Here is a 16,894-nt window from a genome sequence, read left to right on the forward strand (position 1 = left end):
TTTCTTTATGCAAAATATAATTCTACATTTTTTGATCTTTTTGATTTAGGAGTGAAATGTGACCGGAACATGTTTGTTTGTTTTAAGATTAACCCTTAAGCGGTTCCAGGTCTTTCGGTTAATTATGGTTTCATCTCCCTCTCTGCTGTTTTTATCACCTCTACCTCATATAGGCTTACAGTATTTAAATACCAGACTCATTTTATATTTAACCTTATAATCTAGTGGGATTATATCCTTCATTAGGATAGGATGTGAATATATTTCCAGTAAACGTATGCAGGGTGGGGATGGTGTGGTTTGATGGAATTTGTGTCTTCTGCCTTAAACGTAGTTTCTCTGAGCTTTATGGGTATCTGAAGTGCATCATTAATTCTATTAGCTCTAACCTGGTTATCTGGAAATCCCGATAGATACTAAGGATTCTGTCACTAACTTGAGTCTAGAGCATATTTGCACTACTCTTCACTCTGGAGGAGACTGCTTAAATGGCAAAAGCCATTACAAATCATGGTTTTTTTTTTTTTTTTTTCATTTTTACGATGTTTTAATTGAGTTGTAACTCTTTGAACTAATATATAACATTATCCAAACATCACTAATATACAATGATATTAGCAGGACATCATAGAATATAGATGTGCATGTCTAAAATGAGGTCAGAATACTCGTGTTATTTTGAGTACCTTCCCAGGTGCAGCGGTAATGCATTTTTGCTCTAGAGTTGCAAATACCTTAAAGACAACCAAAGGGTGAAGGCCTGTGCGTGTCAGGACTTGATGCAGGGTTCATTCACTAGTTTCACTGTCATAAATAAAATCTGAGAAACGCTGTCTTTGAACGGGCTCAACGATAAGGATGTACAGGAGGGTTGTTCTTGCCCTGTCAGCATTTCATTGGGTCTGCCATAGAAATAAGTAGTTTTGTATGCCCACATTTTCTGATATATATTCATGTGTTTATACATTATGTATTTTTTCATTACATTCAGTGTAACTTCATGACAGGTGTATATTTATAAACAAGTGTGCCAGAAAACAATGGCATATGCAGCAGATATAACTTTTTTTTTTTTCTCTTTACAACACCATCAGCGTTGTAACTACTCATTATAGGATCACTTGAATTCACAGCAGCAGTGTTCAGTGCATCACAAAAACCCAAATGTTGAAGTTTGCAAGTCTTAAAATAGATGTACATCAGTAAACATAAATTACAATTCAGAACTGTCCTAAAAGCACAAGTAACAGTTCCCGTCAAATGTCCCGAAACGCTCTCACATCCATTATTGTTGACCCTTGCTCTGAGACACAATCCAGCAGGTTGAGATCTGTGTGGATTTTTCAGTTTAAATGATCTAATGTGAGCCCTGCTGATAAGTTTCCTGGTCAGATATTACAATTATGTGACTTTGTTTAATGTGACAATGTTTAATTTGCACTTTTTTTATATTACAGCAACAGCTTGCACAACTACAAAAAGAAAAGTCAGAAATACTGAAGAATTTAGCTCTATATTACTTCACCTTTGTGGACGTTATGGAATTTAAGGTATGAGAGCAGTCCCACTCTGTTGACCTCAGTTGCAGTGAATTAGATGCAGTTTAAGGTTTAAGACACCGTGACTGTAGTTCTTATTTTTATACTTGCATAATGTGACAATGGTTTATTAGTATTATATACTATTATAGTATTCATAATTTGAATTGTCTTTTATTTATACATTCAGTTTTAATTTTAGTAAATTTATGTGCTTTTGTCATTATTTATCCTTTAATTTTTCCAATTAAATTTTTTCATCTAATATTTATTTTATTTCAACCTGTAATTTAATGCAAGTATATAGTTTAAGTAAATACTAAATTGTACATTTGTGTTTTTTTTTGTTCTTTTTTATATTTAATAAAAGACACATTGAGGGTCTATTAAACCTGAAATGTTTGTGCTTTCCTGTTCCTCCAGGACCACGTTTGTGAACTTCTGAACACTATTGACGTTTGTCAAGTTTTCTTTGACATTGTGAGTTGAATTAATAGCAATCAGCATTATATATCTTTTGAATTTTTTGTTCAGTGACATGGCAGATGTATAACAAAGTGTCTTTTTTCCACAATGCAGACTGTAAATTTTGACCTCACAAAGAACTACCTGGATTTGGTGGTGACGTACACTACCCTGATGATGCTGCTTTCTCGAATTGAGGAGCGCAAGGCGATAATCGGCCTCTACAACTATGCCCACGAAATGACACACGGCTCAAGGTAATACATGTAAAGTAGCATCTTATGTAGAGCCGCAAATTGCTGAGGTCACGTATTGTGTGATGTTTTTTGTTCAGTGATCGAGAATATCCCAGGCTTGGACAGATGATTGTGGACTATGAGAACCCACTGAAAAAGATGATGGAGGAGTTTGTCCCTCATGGAAAAGTAAAATCTGCTATTTCCTAAAATCCTATTACTCTGTTAAATACCCATCTCAAATGGAGGACATGTTTTAACCCGAGCTCTCTGATATTTTCTGCCTACTTCTTGTTCTGTTTTTGACAGTCGCTGCAAGATGCACTGGTCTCCCTGCAGATGGTGTACCCACGCCGGAATCTGTCTGCAGATCAGTGGAGGAACGCTCAGCTGCTCAGCTTGATTAGTGCTCCCAGTACCATGCTCAATCCAGCTCAGTCAGACACGGTCAGGATTCGCTGTAGTAATTATTTTTGTAAACAGTCAAAAAACCTACAGTCATAATATCTTATACTAACGTACTAACCATCATGGCAAGAGATTGATTTGATACTCTCTTCATGGATAACTCCAGTAATGACCTCTCATGAACGCCATATAAATGAGTTCCTCACATGAAGCACACAAGCCGAAATAAATGCACTCTGTTGATTCTAGTAGTCTGATGTAAACATGTTGCTAAGCTCACAAACAACTTAGCAAATAAGCACATAGTGTATACTAATGTCTGTGGTTTTGCCTTTGATTCTGGCCAAAACTAAGTATCATCAAGTTGTTTAAAAAAGCCCTAAACAGCATCTTACAACGCTTAAAATAAGGGGCACAAGCCAGTGTTGTAATGTTTAATTAAAACTATTGATGAAATGGAAAACATGAATGGAAATTGTGTCTTGGTGTACAACAGAAATAAGGTTAAGTGCTAAAATTAGTAAAACAGAAATGAAATAAAGCCAATGACTCATACTGGATTTTTGAACATTGTTTATTTGATCAGATGTATTCTGCTGGTCTTTGTGTTTCAGATGCCCTGTGAATATCTATCCTTGGACGCTATGGAGAAATGGATTGTCTGTAAGTGTGTTTTTAAAGACAGCATGAAATTTAGAACTGACACTTTTTACTGACTTATAAAATGTCCCCATTTATACGGTGTAAGGGCCTAGTTTTTACACCTATCACTTTATTGACATGAAGTGTCTTTGTATGTAACAGTAGTGTATGTGGTATGTAAGAGTCTCTCTCTGTTCTCTGTCCTAGTCGGGTTCATCTTGTGTCACGCAGCTCTGAACAGTGACCCTGCAGCTCTCAGTCTGTGGAAGTTAGCTCTTCAGAGCAGTTCCTGTCTCTGTCTGTTCAGGGACGAGGTGTTCCACATCCACAAATCTGCTGAGGATCTCTTTGTAAACATTCGCGGGTCAGCCATTTCCACTGGCAAACACATTCTCACGTTTTCTATCATTTGTTTACATATTGTGTGTAACATAAATGTAATTAGTTTTAATTATCAAAATGTGGTTCCTGCTTTTCATATAAAGCATATATTGATTTTTTTTTTTTTTTTTTTTTTTACAGTTACAACAAACGTGTCAATGACATCCGTGAATGCAAAGAATCTGCTCTGTCACATGCGTAAGTGGTACTTCGGATAAAAAAAAATTCTAATAAAGGTGCAAGTGGTAACTTGGTATTTCTGAGGATACCGAACCAAAACAGCTGGATCTATATTTTTTTATGATTTCATCCAGGGGCTCCATGCACAGAGAACGCCGCAAGTTCTTGAGGTCTGCCCTGAAAGAACTTGCTACAGTGCTGGCGGACCAGCCAGGCTTACTGGGTCCCAAGGCTCTGTTTGTGTTCATGGCTCTCTCCTTCGCCCGTGATGAGATCATTTGGCTGCTCAGACACGCCGACAACATCCAAAAGAAAAGCACCGATGACTTCATTGACAAGTAAATCCGGGTCTTACATTTCAAGTTATTTATTCTTTAATGAGACTGTTACAGTTTTGTACTTTTCAAAAGCTAAAAATTGTCATTTTGTTTTATGTGAGTCACTACAGTTTGTTCCTACAGTGCATTGCAAATTTTAGTATTATTTATATACTGTTAATATATTGACTTGCCTTTTTCCACATTTTCTAAAGCAAACTAACATGTTGGTTTGTTGCCAAGTTTTTAATCTAATGTTTATATTTTATTTTATTTCAGGTTTATTTCAATTAACACAAACTTTTTTTAGCTTTAAAGTAGTGCTGTCAAACGATTAATCACAATTAATCGCATCCAAAATAAAAATGTGTGTGTACCGTGTATATTTATGTATATATAAAGACACGCGCATACAGCATATATTTTGAAAATATTTATATGTATATATTTATATTCATATAAATTATATCATATTTAATATATAAACATAACATTTTTCTAAAATATATACATTCATGTGTGTCTTTTTTATATATATATATATATATATATATATATATATATACATACATAATAAACATTATTTATATGTACACATTACGTAAACAACTTTTATTTTGGATGCGATTAATCGTTTGACAGCGCTACTAGTTAACGGTGTATATTCATATTTTAAATGCTCTTTTTATATATTTGCATTTTCATGTTAGCACTTTAGTGTTTTTATGTTCTTTTGCCAATTTTATTTCAATTAAGTATTTTTTTCTGTCTTTTTTATTTTATTTCAATTTGAGTAATTAAGTTATTCAGTTTAAACTTATTTTAGTTACTTGCCTAGGCAACATTTTTCATTTGTTTTCAAGTTAAAATTTTCATATTTTTTATAGTTTTTGTTTAACAATAACAACACTTCTTGTTTGATTATATCATTCAGGACATTATTTGTTTATTTATTTATTTTGATATAATTTGTAATGTTACACCCTGTCACCATCTTTGGTCATAATGGAATGAGTAATTAATTAATTTCATTAACATCTTTGAGTCTTGTGATTCATCTTGGAGCAGGTTGATTTGGTTTACGGCTTAGAACCAATCCTAGTTGTTTTGTGTTTTTTTTTTTTTGCATGCTTTTGCAAGTCTTTATGGAGAAAATGAATAGGAAAAATGCATGTAAAACCAAGGTTGTTTTTTTCTTCATTCTTGCTTGTTTTCTCAGGCACATCGCAGAGCTGATCTTTTACATGGAGGAGTTGAGGGCACACGTGCGGAAGTACGGCCCGGTGATGCAGAGGTACTATGTGCAGTACCTGTCCGGCTTTGATGCCGTGGTGCTCAATGAGCTAGTACAGGTGAGACTGTCCGAACTATGGATCCATTTCCTTCTTAATGCACTTAAAGAAAGGACACAGATCAGTTACACTTCCTTATGAGAGCAGTTGTTATTTGTAGTGCTCTCATGAGATGAGGATCAGTCATATGCAGTTGGGTGGTTCAGACATGAACATTAGTCACATTATGAATCATTCACAGGATCTCATGTAGGGCGTCTAGAAGAACATGAGGCGAAATACACGAACTTCACCACTAGATGGAGAACTAGTATTGTGATTCAGCTTTGAGACCCCAATCAGGAGATAGACTTGCTCGTCATGGTGTTTTAATTTTAAAATACACGTGCGAATGAATGGTAAAATCATCATGTCTTCCTCCCTTGTAGAACCTGTCTGTCTGCCCAGAGGATGAGTCCATTATTATGTCATCCTTCGTAAACACGATGACTTCTCTCGGTGTTAAACAAGGTAGTGAACCTCTCTTATTTAAACACTTACCTTGTATCATATTATTTAATGGTAACGGCAAAATAATTATTTTTGCATAAATTAAAAAAAGGCTTATTAAATAATCAAGGTCATTGGGCAATGTTTGCATAATCCAGCCAAATCAGTACCTTACAATGAAAAGTACTACAGAACTTTATGGATGCAAATTAAATAAATAATAAAGGCTTGTGTACTTTTTGTGTGTGTGATATAACATCTCTACTGTCACTTGTTGTTTGTACGGTATCACAAAATAACTAACTTTGTTTGGTTGTGTGTTGCAGTTGAAGATGGGGAAGTGTTTGATTTCAGAGGGATGAGGCTGGACTGGTTTAGACTGCAGGTAAACTGATCTCAGTCATCTGAGCTGGGTCAATACATGGTGTTTGCTTCCTCTGATCCTAATCAGACATAATTAACAGTTCTTATCTCTGCTTTGCTCTTACTAATTAGCAGATGCCGGTTAACATAAAGCAACTAATGCTCTGAGTTTGAGATGCAACACAACAAAAAGGTTCATGCTGGTAAATGTTTGTTGCAAAAGTTTGCTTATCCTTTGTTTTCCGAATAAAAGCAACATTTTTACATGCTGTATGAAAAATGGCTTAATTTGGAATTACTTAGAAATGAACCACAATGTAAGCTGTTCTTTTGAAGCTCTGATTATTCAAGAAGAGCCTGCGCCTTTCATCCAGGCTCAAGTAAATCAGACTTTGTCTCTGTGGAATACGCATGTGGGTGGGTGGGAATGGAAGCGGAGATGGAGAGACAAGGCAGCCCCACAGCAGAGAAGCCGTTTGAACTCTTCCTTACAGGAATGTTTTCGGTTCAAAAGTGAAGCTTTATCAACTGAATTTGAGGCATGATCTCAATTACCATTTATTTATTTATTTTTTGTAATCGCAGATACTCTAACATACTTGCAGTTTTATTTAAAACCTTTACATTATCATAGAAAACCTGGAAATATTTCCAGGCACTGATTACCTTAATTTCAAAATTTTGAAAATAATGGATATATTAATAATATCTTGACATCTTATTATAAGTAAACTATAATTACTATAATATATTTTTCTTATTAAATTCGGCTCTAAAATATCTAATCAGCTTTAAAATTATCTATGTGTTTGCATTCTTTATAAAATAATAAAAAGTAAAAATAGGAGTGACTAGGGTATTCATTTGTAGGAACCTTTTACATTTTAATATTTCGTTAAACCCATTTATTTATTTAATTTGTTCTTTTTTTTGTGCATTATGTATTTGTTTATATTTATATTGCAGCAAATGAGTACTTTTAACTGTACTTCAATATGTATATATTAATATATATTCATACATCTGTCTTCCATTTGTTCCACAAAACAAGTGCTCCATCCCACATTTTAAAGGAATGAATACATTTAATCAGCAAGAATGCATTAAATCGATCCATAGTGTTTGTAAGAACATTTATTATGTTAAACTTATTTATTATTTAAGCTGTAATGTCTACATTTTTTGGCCGGGTTTTTTTGTTCATTGCTGATGCAATTCCTTTTGGTGCAAGTTGCTTTATCTATTCACTGATGTTGAAAAACTCCATGTAACTTTACACAGGCATGTTCAGTAAATCAATCTGTCACACTTTACCTTGCGCCATCTTATTTGCCTGAACCGTTGTGTTTGTTGCACTTCCCTTACAGTTACCACAATTTGTGCTTTTTTGGACAGATTATTTCCTGCGGTAATGCCACAGATCCCACAAAAAGAACTTAATTTGTGATGAGCCCAGGCGATCGCTTCTAAAGCAGGCCTAAACCTCTTCACACAGGTTTCAGTTCACCTTTTCAGCAGGAGAAACTGCTATCAGCAGAATGTTAACCTTTCTCACAGCTGAACAACTGTTTTCTGTGTTTGAGCCTTTTCCCACTCTCCTTCGCTCTTTTCACAGCCTGAGTCTTCTCTTTCACATGGCCACAAAAACAAATCGGCCCTAATAACAGCAGTGTTTATTCACTGCAAGGCCTTGAGCTCAGACTGCTCTCAGTTTGCCAGGACAAAGCAAATTCAAGGATTTAAACAGTCAGATATAGAGCAACTGTGTAAGTGTGTGAGGCTGTTGACAGATGTGGGTGGGTGGATATAGATGTTCAGATATGTAGGTGAATCGCACTAAAACATGTCCAAGTCTCAATTTTCCCCAAAATCAAAAGCAATAAATGTATAACAAATTTATAGTAATATATTTAAAATGAAATTAATCATTGTACCTTTTTTTTTATTAATTACTCATTTGTATTTTTGATTTTATTTTATTTTATTACCATTTTTATTGGTGGGTCTTTTTAAATTCTCATTGCTGTAATTTAGTATTTTTATAAAACTATTACTGAAATACATTTTCCATCTGTCATCTATTATTCGAAAAAAAAACGAATTAATACTTAAATCAATACTTTTACTCAGCAAGTAAATTGATCCATAGTGTCAGTAAAAACATGTATGTTGCTATTCTGTTCTATATGGAAATAGAAAACAATTAAAATGTAATATTTGAATTAAATTATTCTTTTTACTGTATTTTGATCAAGTAACTGCAACCTTGATGAGGCTTCGAAAACATTTTAAAAATCTTACCGACCCCAAACTTTTGAACAGTAGTGTAAAAATAGAAGTCTTAAATGTGTAGCAGTTAGATAAAGGGTCAAATAGAGGGTAGCTGGTCATTAAAACTTAAGGAAACCAATTAGACTTTAAATAAAATGCCATGATTGTGTATAAATGTTTAGAATCCATCACTCCTCCAGGTTTGATAGCAGCAAGTTAGTTTGAAGAGCTGCCGTGACTCTGCTGTCTAAGCAAGGGATGTCCTCTTCTCTCCTTAAGTTTAGCATGCTTTCTTCTTGTGTAATGACCCGGTTGTTGAGATAGCACTTGCCAGTATATAACAACTAACAGTTCACTCAGTTCATGTCTGCTCGTCTCCATTTGGCCTCTGCGTTTCCAAAGGCGCGGTCCTATTTATCGCTATGGCCGATTAAACTACCAGCAGCCGTCTGCAAATGTACATCTAAAAATAAGCCCTGTTTTTCAATACTTTTTCTACTCCGCAGTGGACTTCAGTGCTGTACGATATGTTTATTGTCGTTCCCCAGACTCCATAACCACAAGCTTTGTGAGTTTAGCACCTGCTGAATGTCATGTGGCATCATCCTGGCATGCCGCGTTCTTTGAATTGGCTGATCTTTAGATGATGAAAGCCAGGGCAGGGCGTGTGCAGTCCTCATTTGCTTGAGTTTTCTCACACTACTTATGTTCAAGTTGTCCAAGAGCTGAACGCACTGGCTGGCACAGCTGTTTTGCTGCAAAAAAAGTTTTTTTTTTACTTAAACACCAAAGAGGGAATCTGTTTTGCATACTGTCTTCATTTGATCTTGTATGCTAGAGAGGAAATTGTGTTGGTTGGACATTGTCTGGTTCAACAGTATCAAGTTTACGAAAATATTTCCCAGAAAGCCTTCTCAGAAGTTAATGATATGGTAAAACATCAAACCACACTTTTCTTCAGACTCTACCCTGGTCCAGTTTCCAATCTGATTCGATGCTCTTGATTTGCTTGAGGATTTGCTCATGGAAATCAAGCCCACCAAGCTCAGCCTTTGAGAATAGATTGTGAAAAGTTGTCAGAATAATTAATGAACTTTAAAGATGAAAGCTAACGATGATGTCTGTCTTTGTGTTTAGGCTTACACTAGCGTGTCCAAGGCCTCTCTAGGACTGGCTGATCACAGGGAGCTGGGAAAAATGATGAACACCATCATCTTCCACACCAAGATGGTGGACTCTCTGGTGGAGATGCTTGTGGAGACTTCTGACCTTTCCATTTTCTGGTATGACCTTCCATCGGAGAAAAGATCATTCAAAGATTAATGTGATTACAGTTAAACAATGAATAGGCAAAAAGTGGCTTTAGAAATCAGTATAAAGTCAGAAAATGTATACAAATTACGCTGGCTTGCAGTTCATTGTGTGAGTTTGTTAATTCTGCAGCTGCTCTGGTTCATTGAATGATCTGTTATTTTAATTCAAACTTGAAATTAGAATATTTTGACCAATTTATAATGATTTAGTTATTTTATTCATTTAATGGTCTAATTTTGCAAGCAACCAGCAAAGACCATGCAAAATTGTTTTATAATTTTTTTTGGTACATTTTAATTCAGACTGCAAGCTCATAACTTGGGCAAAATATGATTCCTTTTTGCCGTGACGCTGTCGATTCAGCAATGGCGCGGGAAACACTGTGTAACGCCAGCTCCACAATTGGCAGAAGGCATATCTGTTCTCAGAAGGCCATAGCAACTGTCTGTTGTGCCTCTTGTTTTTAGATATTTCTCTTTCATGCTGGGTGGAAAGCGGACAGGGGCGTTCGTTCAACTGATTAGATATGACTGTACCAGACGGTGAAGTGAACTGGCAGCCCATTTTCTCTCTCTTTCTCTGTCTCTGATAGCTTTTACAGCCGCGCCTTTGAAAAGATGTTCCAGCAGTGTCTCGAACTGCCGTCCCAGTCTCGATACTCCATCTCTTTCCCTCTGCTCTGCACCCACTTTATGAGCTGCACCCATGAGCTCTGCCCTGAAGAGGTGAGTCACACTGACCTGGAATCAGTCCAAAAGGCCCCAAGAGGAGTACAAATGTCAGATTCACTTCAGTAAACCGATCTGATCTGTAACTGATAATTTTTTTTTGTAGATATCAGTGAGATTAGTATTCTGAAGATGACAAAGCTTTGGTTTAATCAAGTTGTTGGATGATTTAAATTGATTTTTTTAAAATAATTCTCACTATGTACAAAATCATATATTATGACATTTTTCACATGTTATGTATATATTAAATATATGTCTCTAGTTTGTACTTAGACAAATGTCAATTTTTAACTTTGTGTAATTGCTTTGTCTATTATAAATCAGTTCACAGTTAATTTATTTAATTTGTTCAGATTATATATTCTGTTTGCCTTGTCCTGAAATCTCTGGTTTAGTTTCTATGCAGGCTCTGTGTTTTTGGAAAAAACTGTGTTTTATGTGTCTGTGAATGTCCCCTAGTGAATATGGTCAGTGTTACTTTTGAGAAGAGGAGTTTGGAAAAGATCTTTCCTCTTCTCTGTTGGGTCTCACCACGGCTTAGCCGCGACCCATACGAGGGTTCAGGATGGAGTCGTACTGTGAATCCGGAAGGCTCCACGAGTTTACTAGAGCTGGAATGTCCCAACACGCAGCATTGAGCACTGTGGTCCGTGTATCAGGATGTGTATAGAAAACCAAATGCTGAAAAGCATGATTTATTAAATCTGTAATTGAACCATACGCCGGTGCAGCTACCCAGGCTCCCCGGGGGCATATGGAAGCCCCTCCGCACACATGAGGAGCACAACAGATTCCTGTTTCCCCCCCGCCGTTATACGGCCGGCACATTCACCAAGTGTTTGTTCCTGCCAAACATCGTACCCTCCAATATCCAATTTAATTTGGTAAATAAACCCACATTTTCTCTCCTAATTGGTGGACAAACGGCACCAAAACAAACAGCACAATGAGCGTTCTCATGTCATTGCGGGTCCTGAACATTGAGCTGTCTGAGAGCACTTAGAGGAATAAAAGAGATTTATTGAGCCATAGAAGGCTTGGGTTTCCCTTATTCAAACATGAAACTCCCTCTCTCAGCATGTCTCTGAAATGGTCTTCCTCCTATGTCCACTCCACACAGCTTTGGACAGCTGCAAGCTTTATTTATGTTGGAAAAGCACTAAAAGTTTCCAAGAATATTTCCATCCTCGCACAGAAAACTTTTTACAGCGGTTTAGAGAAACAACAAAAGATTACGGTGCTTCAGCAGAGGTTAGCCTCAGCATCACGTCGGATAGATGTGTTATTTCCAACCTGCACTGTCTCCGACTCTTCCCCTCGGATGCCCACGAAGAGCAGGGGCAGAATGTTTGGGTTATGAACGGATGATGAGAGCACTCGCCAAATCTGAGTCGAGCCACCAAAGCTTTAAATTACACTTTTTGTTTGTCGTGAAGGCCTCCTATGTGATGTTTGGGATTCGTCAAAACGGTGCAGGAGCCGGAGGCTTCAGCTCCACACAGGGGCAAAGGTTGTTTTGCATTAGAAATTTAGAGAGTATGCACTGTTTGCTCTGGGGAGGGAGTTGAGGCAACGAGACCAGCTGGGCCATAACAAAGAGCCTCACTTACACATGGACGGGTCACAAACAGCACCTCACTGTGAGCCAAATTCACCTGAGCAGCTTATGTTGGAGTAGTTTCAGCCTCTGACAGCATGCCATTAACTGTGTCCATGAGTGATCCATGGGCATGCTGACAAATAAGACGTTTCTCCACCCTGGTCCAAATAATTCAAGTCATTCAGATTAATATGTGAAGTTTGGGGTCTTTTTTGTAATATTTTTGAAAGAAGTCTTATGCACAGCAGGGCTACATTCATTTGATACAGTAAAAACAGGAATGTAGTGAAATAGCACTACAATTTTAAGTAACTGTTTTGCAATCTAATATAGTTTAAAATTCAATTCATGTGATGGCAAAGCTGAATAGAAAATTCAAAAGAACAAAGTCTTTGCTGGAACTCAACATTCATTTCTTACCCTAAAAATCTTGCTTATGTCTATGTGTGTGAAGTTATAGGCCATTTCAGATTGACCTGCCCTGCCCCTAAACACCAAAATCTGTTTATGCATCCATCAGATGACCCCATCCTGTTTAATTGGGTGGTGCTTTGCGAGTTTAAGGCCTTGTTTACAGATGGCTGTAACAGGTGGCCACTTGAGCCATATTGTAATTTACAGCTGATATTAAAGGTAAAGGATATATTTCCTGTACCAGAACCAAATAGAACTGTAATTCTGTTTGTGGCGCAAAAATGACACACCTGATGCATTGGCAGCTTCACACTGCCCATACTAAATGTACACTGCAAAGTGAATCGTACCTTATACTGAAAATCAAAAGTCTAGCTTAACATTGTGGTTGTACTAAGGGAAATCTCCACTAATGTCTCTTTGTCTGTTCCTCCCTGCAGAGGCACCACATCGGAGACCGCAGCTTGTCCCTTTGCAACATGTTCCTGGACGAGATGGCCAAGCAAGCCCGCAATCTCATCACAGACATATGCACAGAGCAGTGCACCCTGAGCGACCAGGTCAGTGACGCACACACATGCTTTCAGCGCTGCCAAATCACAGAGGGACTTTTGGGAGTTCTGGAATTTTCCATGTCATATCTGGGATTTTAACAAACTTAACTGGGTTTACAAAGAGTTCTGCAGATTCACCAGGATTGTTCCATTCCGTTGCAATATGATCATTACAATGAAATTAAACAGTGATTGATTTCCTGGACACAGTTGACAGCACTGATTCGATGACATACGGTCAGTTTTAATGAATACACTTACTCCCACCCCTCACCCCCCCCCTTCATGTTGTAAGGAAACAGGACAGCAGCTCATAAGTCACTTCCAGCTTTGCTCTTGTCTGGACTGTGGAAGTCACATTTACAGGAATTACAGTCTTAAGGTCAACATCAAAACTGTTTTCCCTCTGTAATCTGATATATTTTCTATTAAAACAAGATATTAAATTTGCAAAGACTTGGGGTAGGTCTTGATTTTATCTATCAGGATTTGATTGGATGGTGGAAAGTGTATGTTACAGGTCATTGGAGGAGAGGAGTTGAAAAATTAGAGGGATTTGGATTTGTCAAACAAAAAGGAATGTTGTGTCAGAGGCAGAGCAGGGTATTGAATTTTATTACAAAAAAATCATATTTTTCTGCTTTTTATAAATTGTGGTTCAGTTCAGTTTACCATATGCAAAACTCATGTATTAAAAAACAAGAATGTGCATTTCACAGAATCATGTCTTAATTTCAAGGCAAGTGATTCAGTCATTTAAGAACCACTGTGACCGATTCAAACTGATTTGTTCATGAGTCAGACTATACTGTCAATGCTGAATGTTTTTGCGTGCAACAGAAATATAGCTATTTATGGGCTTTATTTCCGCACACCCAAGCTTTCATTACATCTTGTTCAGGCTGCAGGCCCACAACTCAAGCTCACAATTTAATTTGCCATGGTTCTTTATTTTAATATGTAAATCATTCAGTTCCGGTATTTGAAGAAAAAGTTAAGACTTTTCTATTCCCAACTCTAAACGCACATTTAAAATTACATGCACTGATGAATTGTGCACAATATTACCAGGAACTTGTATTAAGAAAGTAAATGGGGCCAATTTTGATTTCATGTTGACTTTAAAAAGGGGCTTGTTTCCTGTTGCTTTTCTGCACAGCTACTGCCAAAACATTGTGCCAAAACCATCAGTCAGGCCGTGAACAAGAAGTCGAAAAAGCAGACTGGGAAGAAGGGGGAACCCGAGAGAGAAAAGCCTGGTGTTGAGAGCATGAGGAAGAACAGACTCCTGGTCACCAAGTAAGGATGAAACTCGCTGCTCTTCTACATTTAATCAAGCACTTGTTACTCATATTTAATTCAGTCTGGGTCATATTTTTTTTTACCTTGTACTAGTTTCTGTAATTCATGGTTCTCGACAATGAGGGGCGGGCATGTCTGCGAACCTATTAGATCTTACCAGTGGAGAATCGCTGTGTTAAACAAAACCCTGCTGGGGGCCTTTTCTGTATTATCCTCACATTCAGCAGACATTCAAACGGATCCTCCTTATAATATAAAATGGATTTATCCTAAAGCCTGTTATGGACACGCATGAGCAGTAGTAGTAACAGTTTGGGAGTGGTGTGGCCCCATAGTGAGCAGCGCTATAGTGCTGGTGAAGCTTTCCCTGATTGACTGTGTAATCTGAAGGAAATTAGTTTTTAAGGCTGCTGTCTGTTGTTGTTTTTGTACAGTCTGGACAAACTGCACACTGCTCTGTCAGAGCTCTGCTTCTCCATCAACTACGTCCCCAACATGATGGTCTGGGAGCACACCTTCACCCCACGCGAGTACCTGACCTCCCACCTGGAGATCCGCTTCACTAAGTAAGTTGAACTACCTCGGGCTGGGTGAAATGACCAAAATATCTTGGTTTATTAGGTAATTATTAATTTTTGGACATTCTGTGGGGGAAAAAATGCATTATATATTGTATAACCACATGGTAATGCCTATTTTTGGATAATCTAGTTCATTAATTAGTTCACAAATAAAAGGGACTTTCTATCTCTACTGATTGTGTAAGTGTGTGTGTGTTTGTATTTTAAGTATTTTATATTATATATTACAAAATTTAAAAAGTATCGTAATATAATTTATATATTTATAGTAAATGTATGTGTGTGTATATGTGTATATAAGAATGCATAAAATTGTATACATATACAAAACATTGTTGTAGTGAGACTTTTTCCTGAATTCTGTGAGTCTAAACATCCCAATAGCTTGAACTGAATTTGGCCGCTACCTGCGTACATGCATCACTGCTCGTTTTATCTATCAGGTTTCCCACAGTCCTCCCTTCCTGATGAGGTCTATCCACTCTCGTTCCGCACTAGCATCAATCATATTGATTTGCCTCATAGGGGAGAGTTACTGTTGTGTTTTATGTCAAGGAAAATTGTCGTCCAGCTCTCCCTTATTAATTAAGCTGAGAACTCAACAGCTTAAAGAGCCTCTTGGGTTTATTGTTCGATTTGTGTAATTTATTGGACTAGCGGTGAGAGTTTGGGTTAGCATGATTTTTGACACGGTTCCAGAATAGCGCTTGTCCAACTAAATAAACATCAGGCCGAGGAATAACAGGTATTTTCCACTGTTGGATTCAAAACTCTGACGCGGATACATTGGCTGGCCCCTCTCTCCCGGGCTGTGAACCCCTCATGTGGCCATGCTTCTCAGCAGTGAGAGGCCCCGTTAGCAGATCTCACCACCCAACCATGTGCTGTTATTACCCATTTCCATCTGACGGGGTAAATAGCCTTGATTCAGGTCATTGTGGTTATGGATCTGTTTATAGTGGCCACCATTGCTCTCCGAACAACACCACATAACCAAGTCCAAATTGACCCTGTTTACTTTAACATATAGTCCAGGTCTTACTGTGAATGTTTCATTGAGCCATGTTATTCCAAAGAAAAAATAGTTTGTCTTCATAAGCCTTTATCAAAATGTCATAACTTGCTCCAAATTTTAAATGGGGAGGGGGGGGGGGGGTGATCACAGTTTTTACATAGGGTTATTTACTTGTATAATTAATAATAACAACAACATCAACAATATTCTACTAATTAAGGTTTATTGTTTACAGGGTTATTATTATTAACTTAAACTGAAACAAAAACTAAAGAATAATTTTTTTTATAAAGAAAAACAATCATTGCTTGAAATAAACATTAATTGAAATAATCTAAAATATATATATATGAATATATGTATGTGTATGTGTGTGTGTATGTATATGTATGTATATGTATGGTATTGTGACCAATTCTGCGATTCGATTTTTATGGTTTCGATTTGAGTCGATATCGATTAGCTATCAATATTTCATTTAAAATGTTAGTTTTGCAGTATTTCATGTTTGGTTTAATGACTTTCAAATGGGAACTATTTCTGAGTGAAACTGAACATTTACTAGGAAATTATGTAAGATAGGAAATTGATTTCATCCATTGGGATTTTTATTGGATTGTTTATTCATTTAGATTGTGTTTTTTTTTTTTTTTTTTTTTTTTTTTTTTTTTTTTTTGCTGCTTGGTCTTGATTACATCAGCAGAAATGTTTTTGATGAGGTGTAGAAGGATGCATTTTGATAAAATATTACAAAAATAATCAGTTTGTTCCTTTAGCATTATATGCACCAATTGTGCAATA

At 36.8% G+C, this 16,894-nt stretch overlaps 1 protein-coding gene across 3 annotated transcripts in view; it reads left to right on the top strand.

Annotated features, from left to right (window-relative positions):
* Positions 1-16,894, top strand: part of LOC306876473 (nck-associated protein 1-like) — a 40,259-nt gene that overhangs the window by 11,368 nt on the left and 11,997 nt on the right. For 2 of the 3 annotated variants that reach the window (XM_079427663.1, XM_079427665.1), the window contains 17 exons: positions 1,458-1,550; positions 1,962-2,018; positions 2,118-2,260; positions 2,338-2,428; positions 2,549-2,686; positions 3,262-3,310; positions 3,497-3,653; positions 3,812-3,868; positions 3,985-4,188; positions 5,387-5,519; positions 5,888-5,969; positions 6,275-6,333; positions 9,720-9,865; positions 10,489-10,621; positions 13,082-13,201; positions 14,355-14,494; positions 14,932-15,063. In XM_079427663.1, the coding sequence (XP_079283789.1) occupies positions 1,458-1,550; positions 1,962-2,018; positions 2,118-2,260; positions 2,338-2,428; positions 2,549-2,686; positions 3,262-3,310; positions 3,497-3,653; positions 3,812-3,868; positions 3,985-4,188; positions 5,387-5,519; positions 5,888-5,969; positions 6,275-6,333; positions 9,720-9,865; positions 10,489-10,621; positions 13,082-13,201; positions 14,355-14,494; positions 14,932-15,063 (1,934 nt within the window). The remainder of the gene's footprint in view (positions 1-1,457; positions 1,551-1,961; positions 2,019-2,117; positions 2,261-2,337; positions 2,429-2,548; positions 2,687-3,261; positions 3,311-3,496; positions 3,654-3,811; positions 3,869-3,984; positions 4,189-5,386; positions 5,520-5,887; positions 5,970-6,274; positions 6,334-9,719; positions 9,866-10,488; positions 10,622-13,081; positions 13,202-14,354; positions 14,495-14,931; positions 15,064-16,894) is intronic. The other variant, XM_079427664.1, reaches the window with a different exon arrangement.

Source organism: Barbus barbus (assembly GCF_936440315.1).
Source record: "Barbus barbus genome assembly, chromosome: 10".
NCBI lineage: Eukaryota > Metazoa > Chordata > Actinopteri > Cypriniformes > Cyprinidae > Barbus > Barbus barbus.